The 17,772-nt window shown below is 43.7% G+C and overlaps 1 protein-coding gene across 1 annotated transcript in view; it reads right to left on the bottom strand.

Moving 5' to 3' along the window:
* Positions 1-17,772, bottom strand: part of ANKFN1 (ankyrin repeat and fibronectin type III domain containing 1) — a 220,743-nt gene that overhangs the window by 128,536 nt on the left and 74,435 nt on the right. The window contains exon 7 of the mRNA XM_048487371.1: positions 1,058-1,155. Within this exon, the coding sequence (XP_048343328.1) occupies positions 1,058-1,155 (98 nt within the window). The remainder of the gene's footprint in view (positions 1-1,057; positions 1,156-17,772) is intronic.

Raw genomic sequence — 17,772 nt, 5'->3', positions numbered from 1 at the left:
GTGAGACTTACCTAGAGCCCAAGTGGGAGGATTAAGTGGATAAATGAAATACTTTACACCCTTAAAAAAACAACACTCCTAAATCTAACCTCCCCCATAAAGGAAGGGAATATGTTTTTTTTTAATCTAGGGGATTTTGCTGGAATATTTTTTTTCTTATTTTTTTTCTTAAGAGAGCCAGTGTGGCATAGTGGTTAAAAGCAAGTGCAATCTAATTTGGAGAACTGGGTTTGATTCCCCGCTCTGCCACTTGAGCTTGGTGGCTTATCTGGTGAACCAGATTAACTTGTGCACCCCAACACATGCCAGCTGGGTGACCTTGGGCTAGTCGCAGTTCTTCGGAGTTCTCTTAGCCCCACCTCACCTCACAGGGTGTTTGTTCTGGGGGTGGGGGCGGGAAGGAAGATTGTAAGCCCCTTTGAATTTCCATACAGGAAAGAAAGGAGGGATATAAATCCAAACTCCTCCTCTTCTTCTTAAAAACATTACAGCTAATCATTTGTATGCAGTCCAAATAAGGCTCACTTTCTACTTTGATCAACAAAACCCAATTTGCTTGGGTTCTGGAGGCCCATCAAAAAAAAACCAAATGGCATAAAGGGAACATTGCTAACAACCCATCGATTGTCTCTCATTCATTCCTGTATAAACACCTCTTTCCTTTTAAGTTACTGCAGCCAGTTGCATGCGTTTCCCTAATGAAGTAGTGGAGGTAGAATTGTTATTATAGTCATCAGATATGGAGCCAGGATTGGATCTCTCCGAAGCCTTTCATCTTCCCTAAGTATTAGCCCATGATCTAAGGCACAGTTGCTTTCGTTCCACTCCTTTTTTGCCCCGCCCCATCTCTCCTAGTAACAAACCAACATATGAAACAGCCCCAATGTTGCCTGCCTATTATTTTGTGACTTTTTTTTTTATGCTGGATACCAGACATAATGGGCTCAGTGGCTAGCAGGACTTGCCAGCAGAACGGCGCTCAGGCGCTCTCCTCTGACAGTTGAAATTTAGCAGTAGTGAAAGTGGAGACAATCTTGACAAATGACTTCACATTTACCATTATTAGGTTGGTGATAATGCACCTCAAAGATTGAAGATTATCCATGATCATTTCCCCTGCCAAAGGAGAAAAGTCTTCCAAACTACTCCATTCCACTAGAAAACAAATCAAACAAGGGAAGATCAGTCAGATATTGTTGGCAGATTAAAAAAAAACATGTATGCATTTTACTGTTCCCTTCCCCATTCTCTCCCAGGACTACATTGTCCCTGGGTATGGATAGAAAGATGCTCTTCTGTTTCAGGATCAATAGTTGTTTGGTACCTATATGACTACAGAAGATTGTTTCAAATAACTCAAGCATACATGGTTTAAACAATTTGCAGTAATGAAGAAGCAATATGAAAGAAAGGGGATTTAGACATTTTCCTGTGATGAAACAAGTATATAGATTATTCGGATTATTCGGTGAGATAAAAACTGGCAAACAAGCTCCTGTAAAATTCCTGGGAGTTTTAAATGCTAGAAGCTGCTGCGTGTTTGTCGGGGGCAGAAAGAAGGAATAGATTTCAAATGAGGCACTGAAGAAGGAGTGAAATAAAGCATCCCTTATCTGTTGTGTTCGTGTGGGAGCGCCTCCAACCTGGGATTGGGCAAAAGTATCAGTGGTTTAATGATTTTTGAAAATCCCAGGTTGAGGGAAATAAAATGGGTCCAACCTGTACAAAGCCCCCCTCCCCCAATAGTTTCTATAATGTCCTATACCTGTATATTTGGCCTGTGCTGAATCCACCAATGTTTACATCTTTTTAAAAAAGAAGTAAATTTAGGGAAAATAAATGCTCTCCCCATAACAACACTAGCGTAAAATTCTTGAACAATCTCCTTTCCTCCCCTGTCTCGTAAACAGCAAAATCAAACTCACTGTTTTCAATATGAAGTTGGATGTATTTATAAAAATATGTATAGGTAGACTACCCAATAGAAAGAGATATTCACCTTTCCTCTGAGACAGTGCAGAATACCAGATAGCTCAACAGAGGATTTTAGGAATACACGCTATCCTTTCATCCACTATACCAACAACTGTGAAAACTCATGGTTTGCCCTCCAAAACAAGCAGGGCTTTTCTGGCGCTAGCTCCTGCTGTTTGGACTCCTTCCACCTGAACATTCAGCAGTCTATTGTGGAAGGCTTTCGCAGCCAGATTCAACTGGTTGTGGTGGGTTTTCCGGGTTGTGTGGCCGTGGTCTGGTGGATCTTGTTCCTAACGTTTCGCCTGCATCTGTGGCTGGCATCTTCAGAGGTGCATCACAGAGCAAAGTCAACAGACTTCCCTCTGAAGAAGAAGACTTTATTTACAGTCAATGACCAAATATATTATAAATCTCCCAAATATCTACAACAAAACAAGAATGCAGATCTCTCTCCCATATTCCAGCACTATCCATCTATATATCGTTATACTTTGTAAACACACCAAACAGCATAAAAATACTAAACAAAACAAAAATATCTAAGGGGGATACCATATTCAGATAATTTTTTTTCTTTTTCATAATGAATAGACAGAATTTTGCTACCCATTTAGTAATATTCTCCTTCTTATCTTGTAATAGTTTTTCACAACAAACTTTATCAGAAAAATATGTCATCTTGTGTAGTAGATGTGACAGGCATTTTTTCCTTGCCTCCTCATAAAGGGGACACTTTAATAACATATGCTCTATAGTTTCTACAGAATTCAGAGAGCAAGAACATAACCTTGCAGCATACACCTTTGAAGATGCCAACCGCAGATGCAGACGAAACGTTAGGAACAAGATCCACCAGACCACGGCCACACAGCCCGGAAAACCCACCAGAATCAGTTTAAAGTGTTTTAGTTCATCTTCTTTTTTGATATAAATAAAGTAATGATCAGCATTACCCTGGGCATGCAGGAAATGACCATCAGAGCCAACAACTGACTCATCCCTTCCTGCCCTCCCTTTCATGATCTGCCTAAATTCACAGAATCAGCATTGCTGTCAGATGGCTAAGTTGCCTCTCCTTAAAAAACTCCAGAGCCCACCACTTCCCAAGGAGGCCTGTTTCACTGAAGAACTGCTCTAACTTGGGCCGTTTCCGCACGGGCGGAATATGGCGGCCTGGGGACGGCAAAAACACCGTCCCCAGGCCGCCATTCGCACAGGGGGCACACCTGCTGCGCAGCCGCGCCGCCCTCGCGCTGCCCGACCGGCGCGAAGCCAGCATTTCCCAACCTCGCTCGGAGGTTGTTGGGAAATGTTGGGAGAGCGAGGTTGTTGGGAAATGCCGGCTTGGAGCCGCTGCCATGCGAACGGCAGTGGCTCCAAGGCGCCTCCCCCCCCCACTCCCTCCCTTCACTTACCTGGTCTCCGGCCCTCCGGCGCGTCGCCGGGGCCTGGGGACATGCCCCCCTGCTCTGCGACGCTGAAGCAGGCGCGCAGGGCAGGGGAGGCGTGTCCCCAGGCCCCGGCGACGCGCCGGATGGCCGCAGGAACGGTAAGTCCACCGGGCGACGGCGCCCAGCGGCGCCGTCTTCCCGGTTCTTTCTGGGACTGTTGCGAACGGTCCCAGCAGCGTCGGGTCGGCGTCGACTACGCCAACCCGGCCGTTTCCGCCTCCGTGCGGAAGCGGCCTTGCATTGTTTTAATGTTAGTTGTTTTAAATGTGCTTTTCTTGGAATCTACCTGTGGAGCTTTGATAACACAAAAAGCAGTTGATAAGTACAGTAAAGAGATAAATCTTTAGTAAAAGGCAAAAGATTTATACAATCTGAAGAGAAACCAGAGTATTCATTTTGAGGCCAGTCCTACCAACTTCTTATATTAACTTTTGTCAGAATCCGTTTCTGTAAAATGGCTAGTAGACATAGATAAGAGGCTCAACAACATAGGTCTAACAACTGACCACTTTCAAAACATGTCTGCCACAAGAGTCTACACTGAAATCAAATCTGCATTAATTGAACAAGAGAAACAGGGAATGATGCGGGGGGGGGGGGGAGTTGCTCTCCACAGTCTTTAGGAATCACCTGGTCAGATTATTGTGCTAATTATTTGTATAGCCTATCAGCAGAGTATAAAGCGGAGTTACTGTGGTAAGATGAGAAGTCTAGTCTTCTTGCACTTACTGCAACCTTCTATCACACTTGGAAAAAAATACTCTCCACTCAAGATGTTCTTTCCATTGGAAGGCTTTTACTTTAGCAGTTGCAAGGTTACACAAGTCTATGCTATACAAGACTATAATGCTATACAGAACTCTTCAGCTATAACAAAGTTCAACACACACAGAACTTAACTCAGTCTCAACTCAACATATACAAATGCATACATCAGGGATACTTTTCCCCGCCCACGCAACAGCCTCTCATTGGTCTAGAATTACAGTTGAATTCACAAATCATTTTAAAGGTTAATCTTTGCTACTTTTGCCCCCAGACTGACTGTCTCCGTCCTTGGGTTGGGCAAACTTTCTGCTAACTTGAAATGACCTTTCATGTGAACTTTTCACTCTTTTTTATATATCATAACATATCCTGAGTGATCCCAAACAATTTAGAGCATACTCACTAGCTCGTTTCAATGCTCTGCCTAACGTCATGACATTGGCCGATATAATAATATCTCCTATGAGAATAGGTTATGCCAGTGTAAAATGGCTGTGGTTGAGACTGTCCAACATGTACTTTTAGAGTGCCCTCGCTCCATGTATATCCATCCCTTGATAGAGAGGTTAAATATTGATATGTCATCTATTATGAATTTTCTACCCAATGGTTCTTTTGACCTCATTTGTGAAAATGTTGCGAGCTTTTTGAAACATTACCTGGCCAAGCGTAATTATTTTTTTTAGAAAATAGTCATGGTTAATTTATCTCTCTATGTATTTTATATATAGGCGTATATATGTGGATACTCAATGTATTTTTTAAACGTATTTCAACAGCAGGGATGTAGGTAAGGGGGGGTTCTCAGGTTCAACCCCCCCATTACATGTCCGAAGCTCTGCCCCCAGTTTGTGGGTTTTTTTGTATTTTAAGTGTTTTTTGGTTTTGGGCCTGCAGGGGGCGCAGATTTTAGGCTAGCAGCACCAAAATTTCAGGGAGTTTTTGGGAGACTCTCCTGATGATCCCACCCAGGTTCGGTGAGTTTTGGTTTAGGGGGTCCAAAGTTATGGACTCCCAAAGGAGGTGCCCCATGGAGGTGTTTCCAATGGGAGCTAATAGAAGATGGGGCTACACAATTGAGGGGCCATAACTTTGGACCCCCTGAACAAAACTTCACCAAAGCTGGGAAGTATCATAAGGAGAGTCTCTTACTGATACCACCCAAGTTTTGTGAAGTTTGGTCCAGGGGGTCCAAAGATATGGACTTTCAAAAGGGGGGCCCCATCCCCCATTGTTTCCAATAGGAGCTAATAGAAGATGGGGGCTACACCTTTGAGGGTCCATAACTTTGGACTCCCTGAAACAAACTTCACCAAATTTGGGTGGTATCATTATGACGGTCCCCTAAAGATACCCTGAAAGTTTGGTGCTGCTAGCTTAACAATTGCACCCCTGACAGCAGACACCCCCCAAATTTTCCTAGATTCCCCTTTTAAATCCACCCCCTTCGACATGGATTTAAAGGGAGAATCTGAGGTTCCCAGTTTAAACATTTAATGTGAGGTTGTTTCAGGGTGGAGGAGAATCCACTCCAAAATAGCATCACTTTCAATGTTGTTTTAACTGGGGACCCCAGATTCTGCCTTTAAGGTGGATTTAAAAGGAGAATTTGGGCTCTCTAGTTTAAATACCATTGAAAGTGATGCTGTTTAGAGGTGGATTCCAGCATCACAGTGGCCGCCCATGTGGGGGGGCAAAACTCAGATTTTACACCAGACTCCATTTTCCCTAGCTACGCCTCTGCCCAGAGGGGAGGGCAGAAGGGGCTGCCGGCTGCCGGCTGGGCATCCAGTTGATGGGAGGGTGGGGCAGGGGAGTCTGCCGTCCCTGGCCTTGGAGAGCTGCTTTTATAAGCATTGAGGCTGGGGGTGGGGCTTGGGGAGGCATGGATACACCCCCAGGGGTGGGTGGGGCATGGCCCCGCCCCAACCCCCCCATAAAAAGCTATACCTATGTCCCTGTTCAACAGGTTCAGTTAATGGATACATGTTGTTTCTTCTCAATATTGTAATTCAAAATGCCAATAAAGGCTTCTGTCTTAAAAAATAAATCAATAAAATGTACTTTGTACTCATACATATTTTTGGTACAGTAACTTCAATGGATACATTGCTTTCCTCAGACTGAAGTTTTTGGCAGTGATTTGCAAGGGTGTGGAATCATGAAAGAGGAAAACCAATTTTGAATGAAAACTCATTTTTAAAGTTCTTCAGGAGGTACCGGTAGGTTTTGCATGTCCCAAGAAGTATCCAGGGGATTTTTTGAATTTGTCCCCAATAAATGCCACTAATTCCACTTCTTAATATTTTAAAATAATTTTAATACATAGTTCAACAACAGTTTTGGTTCCACCCCCAACATATTCTAACTACCCAAAGCACAATATTTTATACCTGGAAATATGTAAATTGTTCCTATAAACACCACATGTGCTGATGCTGTTTCTAAAGTTTAGGGTGCAGTTCTTTCTATTTGCATCTGTTAACATTTTTTAATGACATAATAATGAGGACCTTTTTTGACCATTCACTTGCTCTCTGAGTAGCCATTTGAATTGAAGTGCTGCCACTTGTTTTTTAAAAGGAAAACAAATTTGGGGAGTTTATTCATAAAACCGCCATTATCGTGTCCCCTTCAGCCTTTTGTCTGATTATGTAAAAAGCCTTAATTAAGCATTGGCAAGATGAGTATACCATCATTTCAAATGTAAACTCATATAGCATTTTTACTATGTTACAATATTGATGCATGAATCAAGTCTAACTGGTAAATGAATTGATAGCCCAATCCAAAGGGGGCCAGCAGGCCTAGAATGGTGCCACTTGGACATCAGGGCAGAATAGAGACTTTTGTGGCGTATTTCCGCTGGCACCTCTGCTTGCACAAGGGGCCCAGTCAAGCCCGAGAGGCTGGTTAAGGTCAGCTCCGCCCCCAGAATGCCTCCAGTCATGCCGGTGCAGCGCAGGTGGGTCTGAGCAATGGAGTCAACTTCCAGGTCAGGTGCTGCGGAGCTGCATGGCACCTGCCAGCCAGGTAAATTGTCCATCTGCTGACGCATTTGCCCCTTGCACCAGTGGAATGGGCACTCAGTGAGCAGCAGTGGCGTAGGAGGTTAAGAGCTTATGTATCTGGAGGAACCGGGTTTGATTCTCAGCTCTGCCACCTGAGCTGTGGAGGCTTATCTGGGGAATTCAGATTAGCCTGTACCCTCCCACACACGCCAGCTGGGTGACCTTGGGCTAGTCACAGCTTCTCGGAGCTCTCTCAGCCCCACCTACCTCACAGGGTGTTTGTTGTGAGGGGGAAGGGCAAGCAGATTGTCAGCCCCTTTGAGTCTCCTGCAGGAGAGAAAGGGGGGATATCAATCCAAACTCCTCCTCCTCCTCCTCCTCCTCATGCTGGTGTACAGGGTGCACCAGTTCTAGAGGAGGATTCACCTCCCCTGGATTGGGCTGCCCAAAAGAATTTCTACCCAGATCAGATTGACTAGGGATAGTTCAAAGATATTCATTTTTTACCTGATGACTTTTTGAGTGGACTAGGGATGTCATACATTTTGTGCTGAACATGATGAGGTCTGTTCACTGAACAATTCAAACCCTTGCTAAATAGGTTCTCATCAGGCTTTTTTCAAAACAGTATAGGCCAGGGGTCTGCAACCTGCGGCTCTCCAGATGTTCATGGACTACAATTCCCATCAGCCCCTGCCAGCATGGCCAATTGGATTTGTAGTCCATGAACATCTGGAGAGCCGCAGGTTGCAGACCCCTGGTATAGGCCAAAAGCTGTTATCCAAACCAATCATTAACATTGTTAACTCTAAGAACATGAGAACATAAAAACAAGCCAGCTGGATCAGACCAAAGTCCATCTAGTCCAGCTCTCTGCTACTCGCAGTGGCCCAACAGGTGCCTTGGGGAGCTCACATGTAGGATGTGAACGCAATGGCCTTCTGCGGCTGTTGCTCCCGATTACCTGGCCTGTTGAGGCATTTGCAATCTCAGATCAAGGAGGATCAAGATTGGTAGCCATAAATCGACTTCTCCTCCACAAATCTGTCCAAGCCCCTTTTAAAGCTATCCAGGTGAGTGGCCATCACCACCTCCTGTGGCAGCATATTCCAAAAACCAATCACATGTTGCGTGAAGAAGTGTTTCCTTTTATTAGTTCTAATTCTTCCCCCCAGCATTTTCAATGTATGCCCCCTGGTTCTAGCATTGTGAGAAAGAGAGAAAAATTTCTCTCTGTCAACATTTTCTACCCCATGCATAATTTTGTAGACTTCAATCATATCCCCCTCGGCCGCCTCCTCTCCAAACTAAAGAGTCCCAAATGCTGCAGCCTCTCCTCATAGGGAAGGTGCTCCAGTCCCTCAATTATCCTTGTTGCCCTTCTCTGCACTTTTTCTATCTCCTCAATATCCTTTTTGAGATGCGGCGACCAGAACTGGACACAGTACTCCAAGTGCGGTCGCACCACGGCTTTATATAAGGGCATGACAATCTTTGGAGTTTTATTATCAATTCCTTTTCTAATGATCCCCAGCATAGAGTTTGCCTTTTTTACAGCTGCCATGCATTGAGTTGACATTCCCATGGAACTATCAACTAAGACGCCTAAATCCCTTTCCTGGTCTGTGACTGATAGCACTGACCCCTGTAGCGTGTATGTGAAGTTTGGATTTTTTGCCCCTATGTGCATCACTTTACATTTTGCTACATTGAACTGCATTTGCCATTTCTGACCCCACTCACCTAATTTATCAAGGTCCGCTTGGAGCTCTTCGCAATCCTTTGTGGTTCTCACCACCCTACATAATTTGGTATCATCTGCAAACTTGGCCACCACACTACCCACCCCTACTTCCAGGTCAGTTATGAATAGGTTAAAGAGTACTGGTCCCAATACGGATCCTTGGGGGACACCACTCCCTACATCTCTCCATTGTGAGAACTTCCCATTTACACCCACTCTTTGTTTCCTGTTTCTCAACCAGTTTTTAATCCATAGGAGGACTTCCCCTCTTATTCCTTCATTGTTGAGTTTTCTCAACAGTCTCTGGTGAGGAACTTTGTCAAAAGCCTTTTGGAAATCCAAGTAGACAATGTCCACCGGTTCACCCCTGTCCACATGCCTGTTTACGCCCTCAAAGAACTCTAGTAAGTTTGTAAGACAGGATTTGCCTCTGCAAAAGCCATGCTGACTCTTTCTCAGCAGGTCTTGCTTTTCGACATGTTTTATAATTTTATCTTTAATGATAGATTCTACTAATTTACCAGGAACAGACGTCAAACTGACTGGCCTGTAATTTCCCGGGTCCCCCCTAGATTCTTTCTTAAAGATTGGTGTGACATTGGCCATCTTCCAGTCTTCAGGGATGGAGCCTGATTTCAGGGATAAGTTGCATATTAAAGTGAGAAGATCAGCAATTTCATGCTTGAGCTCTTTAAGAACTCTTGGGTGAATGCAATCTGGGCCAGGGGATTTGGTAACATTTAGTTTATCAATGGCTGCCAGAACTTCTTCCTTGTCTACCACTATCTTCGCTAGTTCCTCGGATTCGCATCCTAAGAAGCTTGGTTCAGGTGCAGGAATGTTCCTCACCTCCTCTTGGGCTAAAACAGATGCAAAGAATTCATTCAGCTTCTCTGCAATCTCCCTGTCATCTTTTAGCACACCCTTTGTTCCTTTGTCATCTAACAGGCCTACCGCTTCCCTAGCTGGCTTCCTGCTTTTGATGTACTTGAAGAACTGTTTGTTGCTGGTCTTGATGTTCGCAGCCATGCGTTCCTCATAATCCTTTTTTGCCTCCCTTACAGCTAACTTGCTTCTCTTTTGCCACCATTTGTGTTCCCTCGCATATTCTTCATCAGTCAAACTGGACTTCCATTTTCTAAAAGACATTTTCTTTTTTCTGATAATTTCCTCAACCTCTCTTGTTAACCATGGTGGCTTTCTTTTGGACTGGGTGCTGCCTTTCCTAACCTGTGGAACACATTCCAGCTGAGCTTTTATTACTGTGTTTTTAAATAACCTCCAAGCATCCTGGACAGTTTTGACTCTCTTGATTTTCCCTTTCAGCTTCCTGCGCACTATCCCCCTCATCTTTGAGAAATTTCCCTTTCTGAAGGCGAATGTAACTACACTGAGAGCAGCAGTGGCGTAGTGGCTAAGAGCAGTGGCTAAGAGCAGATGCATTCTGATCTGGAGGAACTGGGTTTGATTCCCAGCTCTGCCGCTTGAGTTGTGGAGGCTTATCTGGGGAATTCAGATTAGCCTGTACACTCCCACACATGCCAGCTGGGTGACCTTGGGCTAGTCACAGTTCCTCGGAGCTCTCTCAGCCCCACCTACCTCACAGGGTGTTTGTTGTGAGGGGGGAAGGGCAAGGAAATTGTAAGCCCCCTTGAGTCTCCTGCAGGAGAGAAAGGGGGGATATAAATCCAAACTCTTCCTCTACTCTTCTTCTTCTACATTAGTAGTTGCCACTTGTTCGCATGCTGAGATACTGAATCTGACAGCATTGTGGTCGCTGTTCCCTATCGGCTCAACAACACTGACTTCCTGCACCAGGTCCTGGGTCCCACATAGAATTAGATCTAGGATCACCTCTCCCCTGGTTGGTTCCACAACCATCTGCTCTAAGCCACAGTCATTTAGCATATCCAGGAATGCTCTCTCCTTACTATGACCTGAACATGCATTTTTCCAGTTTATATGGGGATAGTTAAAATCACCCATTACCACTACATTGCTATGTTCTTCGCTTGTTTGTGGTTGATTTAGAAAAACCTCCCTCTCTGTCTGCATCCCCATAGATACTGTATTCCGAACCGAAGTCACCTCAGCTCCTGTCGGCTTTCCCCCAGTGATCAGTTTAAAAGCTGTTCTGCCACCTTTTTAATGTTGAGTGCCAGCAGCCTGGTTCCTCTTTGGTTAAGATGAAGCCCGTCCCGTTTGTACAGGCCTGCCTTGTCCCAAAAGGTTCCCCAGTTCCTGACAAATCTGAAACCCTCTCCCTTACACCACCTTCTCATCCACGCATTGAGACCCTGTATCTCTGCTTGCCTAGCTCGCCCTGCGCGTGGAACGGATAGCATTTCTGAGAATGCCACCTTGGAGGTCCTGGACTTCAACCTGTTTCCTAGCAGCCTAAATTTAGCTTCCAGAACCTCCCGGCTACATTTCCCAATGTCGTTGGTGCCAATGTGGACCACAACTGCTGACTCCACCCCAGCACTGTTTAAAGGCTAGACGAAGCTTGACATCCGCAACCTTCGCACCAGGCAGGCAAGTCACCATGCGGTCATCACGCCTCTCACAAACCCAACTCTCTACATTTCTAATGATCGAATCACCCACTACGAGGAGCCCCCCACCTTCCCGAGGGGTATCCTCAGTGCGAGAGGATAGCTGATCACCAGTTAAGGAAGGGATCCCATCTAAGGGAGCATCTTCCCCCACCTCAGACTGGCACCCTCCGTCCCCAAGACCTTCATTCTCCATGGCATCTGAAAAGATGTCACCTTGGGAGTGCGACCCGGCTGTTAGGTCCCTGAAAGCCTCGTCTGTCACCCTCTCTGCCTCTTTCAGTTTCTCCAGGTCTGCCACCTTGGCTTCAAGAGAACGCACACGTTCCTTGAGTGCCAGGAGCTCATTGTAGCGAGGGCACACCCATGACTTCTGCCCTAGTGGCAGATAGTCATACATGTGACACTCAGTGCAAAACACTGGAAAGCCCCCACCCCCCTGCTGGCTTTCTGCCTTCATATCTGATTTGTTTAGATATTTAAATATTAAGCTTTTAGTCAGTGGAGCTATCTGCACGTACTATCTGTCAAATATGTCCTTATACTGCTGCTACTCCTCTCTGCTGGTTCCAGAGACTGAACTAAAGCCCCACCTCTCTGGTTCCAGAGACTGAACTAAAGCCCCACCTCTCAGGAGCCCAGGACAAAGAGGAACAAGAGATGAACTCTGTTAACCCCTGTTAATCCCCACCTTCCAGATTCAGCAGCCTTAGCTCACAGGAGCCTTACAAGGAGAAAAAGAGATAACCCCTGTTAAAATACACTGTTTTAAAAGCTGTGGCTTTGAGAAAAGCCCTCCAAAATGAACACCAGCAGGTCACTCTGCTCTTCCTGGCCAAGTCTTCTTCTCCACTGCTGCTACTCCTCTCTACTGGTTCCTGCGTGGTATTTATGTCATTCGTGATGGATTTAATTTTCTGTTTCAACAATTTGCTGTTCAGAGGATCAGTAACACAAGAGCCTTTTCACATGAGTTATTTACAATGTATTTTGCTGCCAAAAGCTACTTTTTTCTTTTAATTTTGTACTTTGGGAACTTGAAATGTTTTCCCTTCATTTTTCTTCCACTGTTTTTTAGAGCACTTTCACTGCAATTTTTGTCCCAATCAGTTTCTGGGTCAGGTTCACCTGAGCGTGAAATTGTCTTAAAATTGTGCTTATTTCTGCACTCCACCATTATCCATATCCCCATATAGTCGTCCGCCCTCCCCTTCAGCTATTTTGTCTCCCCCATCCTTCATTTTCAAAAGGAATTTTTTAAAAAAGAAAATTCTCTATCACATTAGCAGTGTAATTATAAGGCCACAGAAAGCTTTGTCAATTTTATCTTAAATTAGTGATGTGTTCTCACTGTATCTGCAATTTGGAACCAGTGAAATTGACAAGGGAAGTTGCTTTTGCAGGAGGAAATTGACAAGGGACTACTGCAGTAATAATTGTGTGTTACTGCAGCTCTAATTGGGCCAAAAAAATGTGGTTCTTTGTGTGTGCATGTGTGAGTGGGTTATTTTTAGATCTTGCAACCATAATCCAATAAATGGACTCTGAAGTATTGATCAGTAGCATTTATTGAATAGGCATCGAAGCCCCACACTTAGCAAATTCAGTTCTGACAAAGCTGGCATTCACAGTCCCCTTTATATCTGTAGAGAAACCCCCTCCAGTTTTCCCAAGAGTTTGTGAAAAACAGACTTTGGAGTTAAGGTGCCCCAAGGTCGGCAGCAGATAGCAAGAGGAAGCCACCTGGCTTCCTGCCCTACAAGACAATACTTTTACCCATGAGACAGAGGTACCAGGGGAAGCCTAGTTGTCTACCAAGCATGTGAAGCCATAAAGTTTACTTCAAGGAAAGAATGCACTGATGACAGTGGATACATATAGCAGGTTGGTTACATGTATCTTTCTAGCAACAGTAATTTGTTATTTTAAGCAGTTGCACTATTCTGGGAATGTATCTCAATCACCTAGTAGCGTTCCCCTGACAACTGTGTGTTTCTGTTCCTTCACATAACAGATCCTGCTGCAGGGTATTTGTGTGTTTGCTTCCACTTTGTGTGAACACTTGGTCCTTATATATGCCCCTGCAATTGACCAACCTCTCCTTCGGCCATTTTCTGCCCATTCCATTTTCAAAAGGATTTTTTTTCTCTTTGTCATATCAAACTAGCAATGTAACATTGAGGCAGTGATACAAACTAACATGGTCGACTGGATCAGCTTTGTCAATTTCATTATCAAACTACTGATGCAACATTAGGGCAGAGTGATTTTAAAGCTGAGGGTGATTGAAAAGAATACTAGGATAGATCACTGCATGCAGTCGGGGAACTGCTGCAGAAATGACTGTGCATTTATGGGAGATCAAATCTGGCTGGTTCTTTGTGAGGTGGCTACGTGTTTCTGTTTCTTCAGGCAATGGTGCCTGCTGCATGAGTTGTTTGGCTTCCATTTAATTCAATTCAATAAGCCTTTATTGGCATATACATGATAGTATAAAAATACAGTTCCAGTTAAAAAGTGAATAGTAAAAAACTTCACGTTTGTCATACATTCAGTTTACAAACTTCTGACAAAAACTTTGCCACTATAAGGCAACAATGAAAATCCTGACAATTTAGAAGCGTAACTACTTTATCTGATTCAGTATAATCAATCATAGAGTCTATAGCTTGGGATATTGATCGCTGCTTTTAAATTGTTTTAATGTATTTAAGGGTTATTGTATATATGTGTTTATGTTGTTCACTGCCCTGAGCCCTTCGGGGGTAGGGCGGTATACAAGACCCAATAATTAATTAATTAATCAATCAATTAATTAATTAATTAATTAATAACAGGCTGGATTGGAGTTCTTGGTATAATAAGCAGTTCAGGAGAATGTGTGGGGTGGAATCCAGCTGTCCTATGCTACAGGTACAGAACCTCTTATCGCTTGGAAGACCTTTAAGTCTTCCTCTATGTAGTGGAGATGGCATGATGTTAAATCTAGCCAGCATATAGGCTCTCCTGTGTATGGGATTTGTGAGCGCTGTAATATAATAGGCTGGGTATCCCTGCGTGAAAGGAATTGTCATATTTGTTGGTGAACAAGATTTATTTGCCAAGCTCTGCAGTTGTTGATAGTCCATTGCTAACAGCCTCTCTTTAATGAGGGCAAAAGTTTCAGTAAAGGTTAGCATGTTGAAGGAGTCACTGTCATAACCCAGTTCCCCGATCTTTGCTGTAACTATTGTGCACCATTTTGAATGGTGGAGTTCACTCAAGGTAAGTTGGGTCAATGAGTTTCTGGAGCTTCTGTAGTGAATATTTAACCAGAATTTTATAATGATCAGCCAAATAGTGGCCTCTATAGAATATTGGCCAGATTCCAAACATAAGACTGCGTACGGGACGCAGTTTGGCTTCCATTTAGTGTTAGTACTTTTCAATAGTAGAAGTGGAGGCTGAGACATTTTTGAATCGCTGCTTCAAAGTGTAACTGCGCGGTGACACTAGAGCAACTGCCTAAAAGAAAAAAAGGGGGGGTAGGGTTGTTCTTCTGTGTCACAGATAGCATCCCACACCATCAGGAATAATATGTTTTCAGAAGTAGCATGTGGAATAATGCAACTGAAGAAAAAGAAGAAGAGTTTGGATTTATACCCAGCTTTTCTCTGCTGCAAAGAGTCTCAAAGTTGCTTACAAAGTCCTTTCCTTCCTCTCCCCACAATAGACACTTTGTGAGGTAGGTGGGGCTGAGGGAACTGTGACTAACCCGAAATCACTGATATAAAAATACATTTTGCGGTTGCGCTCAGAAAATCAGTGACTGAGTGCTATTAAAACCGCTGCGTTCGCTATTTTGCAAAAACCAGCAAATACTTGCTTATAAATAAAAAAACAACAGTAAGCACTAACCTAAAAGTCTAAAGTATACAAAAATAGTTCAACCAACTATTTAAACTTTCTGCTAATCATGCTTGCTAGACAAAAAATATACGTAACCCCACACGTAACCAAGTCAAATAATGCTAAATGTATTCTTTTAAAAATATATCTTAAAATATGCTAATTTGCAACAAGTCAAAATTGTAAACCTGCGTAAACAGCCAGCCAAAATTAGCCAAAAGTAGTCAAAAAAGTCTGTTCAAAAATGTCTTAAAATAAGCTGCATTGCAATGCAAACTTCAAAAAGTTAGTACCACAGTATTACTCTCTCCATGTCTGCAGACATGTCAATAAACCTAGCTTGCTATTAGCCATCCTTGTGTAAAGTTTTTAATAAGTAAAAACTTCCATAACATCACCCAGCAGGAATGTAGGAGTGAGGAAACAAATCTGGCTCACCAGATAAGAGTCTGTTGCTCCTGCTGAGGAGTGGGGAATCCAACCCAGTTCTGCCGATTAGAATCCACTGCTCTTAACCACAACACTATTATACCACACTGGCATTCAGCCAGAAGAAATGGGGGGACCAAAATCACTCCCCCCTCCCCAAATGATGGTGTGTGTGTGGCCGCGTTCAGGATGATTTCAAAGAACATGTTTCCAAGACAAAAGGTATGGCCACTCAGAAAATCTGTGGTAAGCTGTGCATGTGGAAATGGCCAAGAATAGGGGGCAATGCGAGAGAAGACACACACAGCGGAACCTCGGTTTTCATTGCCTTTCGTTTTCATCGGTTTCAGTTTTCATCGATTTTTTTCAGTGAAAAATTTGTTTCAATTTTCATCGATTTGCAGTCAGGTGCAGGGGTTTGTGGAGAAAAATCACCCAGACAAAGATGTTGCAGGCCGTGCCTGCAACTTGTGTAATGACAATGTCTTGCCCCATTTCAGACAAATCTTAAAGAGGCGTCAGAAACTTTGGACAGCTTTCTGGTGCGACATTGGTCCACTGGCTCTGAAGCTGGTCCTAGTGTTATTGTTTGTTACTGTTTTCAGCATTAAACACTATGTTTATTCACCAAAAAAAGTGTTTCTGGTATGTTTTTTGGAGTGCCTAGAACGGATTAATTGGATTTACATTGATTCCTATGGAAAAGTTTGCCTCGGTTTTCATCGGTTTCAGTTTTCATCGATTCTTTTCGGACGGATTACCAACGAAAACCGAGGTTCCACTGTATACAAAAATTACTATACAGTCCTATTAGGAAGGAATAATTGGAGGGTCAGAATAAGGCATGCTGAGGTCTAGTGCCTCAAAGTGTTACCCCAAATGGTCCTTTAATAATTTTAGGGGGTTTTTTTGTAATGAGAGGCCCCTCATAAACTTGTGCATAAACCTAGCTCCAAATAATAGAATCTCACGAAAGAGAAATAATAAACAAATCCACATACTGCAAAAGATAAATAGTCAAATCAACCTGCTGAACTGCCAGGACAGGTCAATGAACTATCAGTCCATCAAAAAACCACCTCCCTGCTCATGACTGGCATACAGAATACAAGCTAAACCAGGAGGTGTTGAAATACCCTTACCTTAGACCGGAGGTTTTCTGTACAGGACTGTAATCTAAATCTGACTGGGTAGCTGCCAGATGTTAAGGTTAAGACAGTGTGAGCAAGGAAAGAAAAATCAAGTGATAGACAACTGTGGCCCTGTGCCATGTTTGCAGCACCTAGTTTGGCTGACTGATTTTAGCTTTGCAGATTTTGCAAGGTGGGGGTGGAGGACTATTCGGCGGCACTGAAAATCCTGGCCAAGAGGATTCAACATGATGTTTTCCACCACGCTTCAGACGCAGGCCTGACTTTTGATAGTGCACCATACCTTTCAAACATAATGTGAGAAGCAGCACTCCCAAGTCAAAGAAACCTTTACCTTGAGTCCATTAATCTCGAGATTCCAGGCTTTCACAACATAAGCGCTGCAGGCTTTGTTGAGAATCTACAATTCTATCTCCAGCCGCCACTATGAAAATTTAGAGGCTGTTAATGCGACATCTTGTAGGAGTCCTGCCTGTGTCGAGCCGCCTTTCATTATAGCATGCCTGTAAGTGTCATTATACTTCATGGCCTTTCACATTTTCCATTGTAAACCATGATTTTCTGGGCTTTATAACTTTCGCTGCAGTAAATCACTTAGACTGAAAGCTGGGTATACAAGCTGCCAAACCAGACATGTTCCATTACTGTGCCAACATAAATTGGAGAAGACTATCTCGGGTTATTTAATTTCAAACAAAAGGAATGTGCAGTCTTGTCAGACAGCATCTTCTTCCATCTGCTGACCAAAGGGAAAAAAAAACGTGGGCTCCCTTTGGGGGCCACTCACAGTCTCCGTGG

This window comes from Sphaerodactylus townsendi, linkage group LG03 (assembly GCF_021028975.2).
Source record: "Sphaerodactylus townsendi isolate TG3544 linkage group LG03, MPM_Stown_v2.3, whole genome shotgun sequence".
NCBI classification, from domain to species: domain Eukaryota; kingdom Metazoa; phylum Chordata; class Lepidosauria; order Squamata; family Sphaerodactylidae; genus Sphaerodactylus; species Sphaerodactylus townsendi.
Note: the sequence above shows the minus strand (reverse complement) of the source record. Positions and strands in the feature narration are given on the sequence as shown.